The 251-nt window shown below is 66.5% G+C and overlaps 1 protein-coding gene across 1 annotated transcript; it reads right to left on the reverse strand.

Annotated features, from left to right (window-relative positions):
• Positions 1-4: 4 nt before the first annotated feature.
• On the reverse strand, positions 5-247 carry LOC106725205 (sorting nexin-18-like; the record flags this gene model as incomplete). Its single annotated transcript, XM_014535665.1, has 1 exon — positions 5-247. A coding segment is annotated over one exon (243 nt), but the record flags the coding sequence as incomplete, so codon positions are not given.
• Positions 248-251: the final 4 nt, after the last annotated feature.

Here is a 251-nt window from a genome sequence, read left to right on the forward strand (position 1 = left end):
TCTGGTACTCCTTGCGGAAGCCCGTCACCTGCTTGCGCGCGAACTCGGTGGCCGTGTGGTTGAGCTGCAGCGCGCTGTCGTCCATCTTCTTGGTGAAGCTCTTGAAGCCGTCGATGCGGCTCTCCACCTCCTGCAGGTCGAGCGCGGCGGCGGGCGGCGTGCTGAGCGTCAGGAAGAAGTTGGCGCCCACCATCTCGTCGCGCTCCGCCTTGCGCTTGCCCTGCTTCCAGGCCTTCTCGTCCGTGCCGCTG

Source organism: Myotis brandtii, unplaced genomic scaffold, assembly GCF_000412655.1.
Source record: "Myotis brandtii unplaced genomic scaffold, ASM41265v1 C39933128, whole genome shotgun sequence".
Taxonomy (NCBI): Eukaryota; Metazoa; Chordata; class Mammalia; order Chiroptera; family Vespertilionidae; genus Myotis; species Myotis brandtii.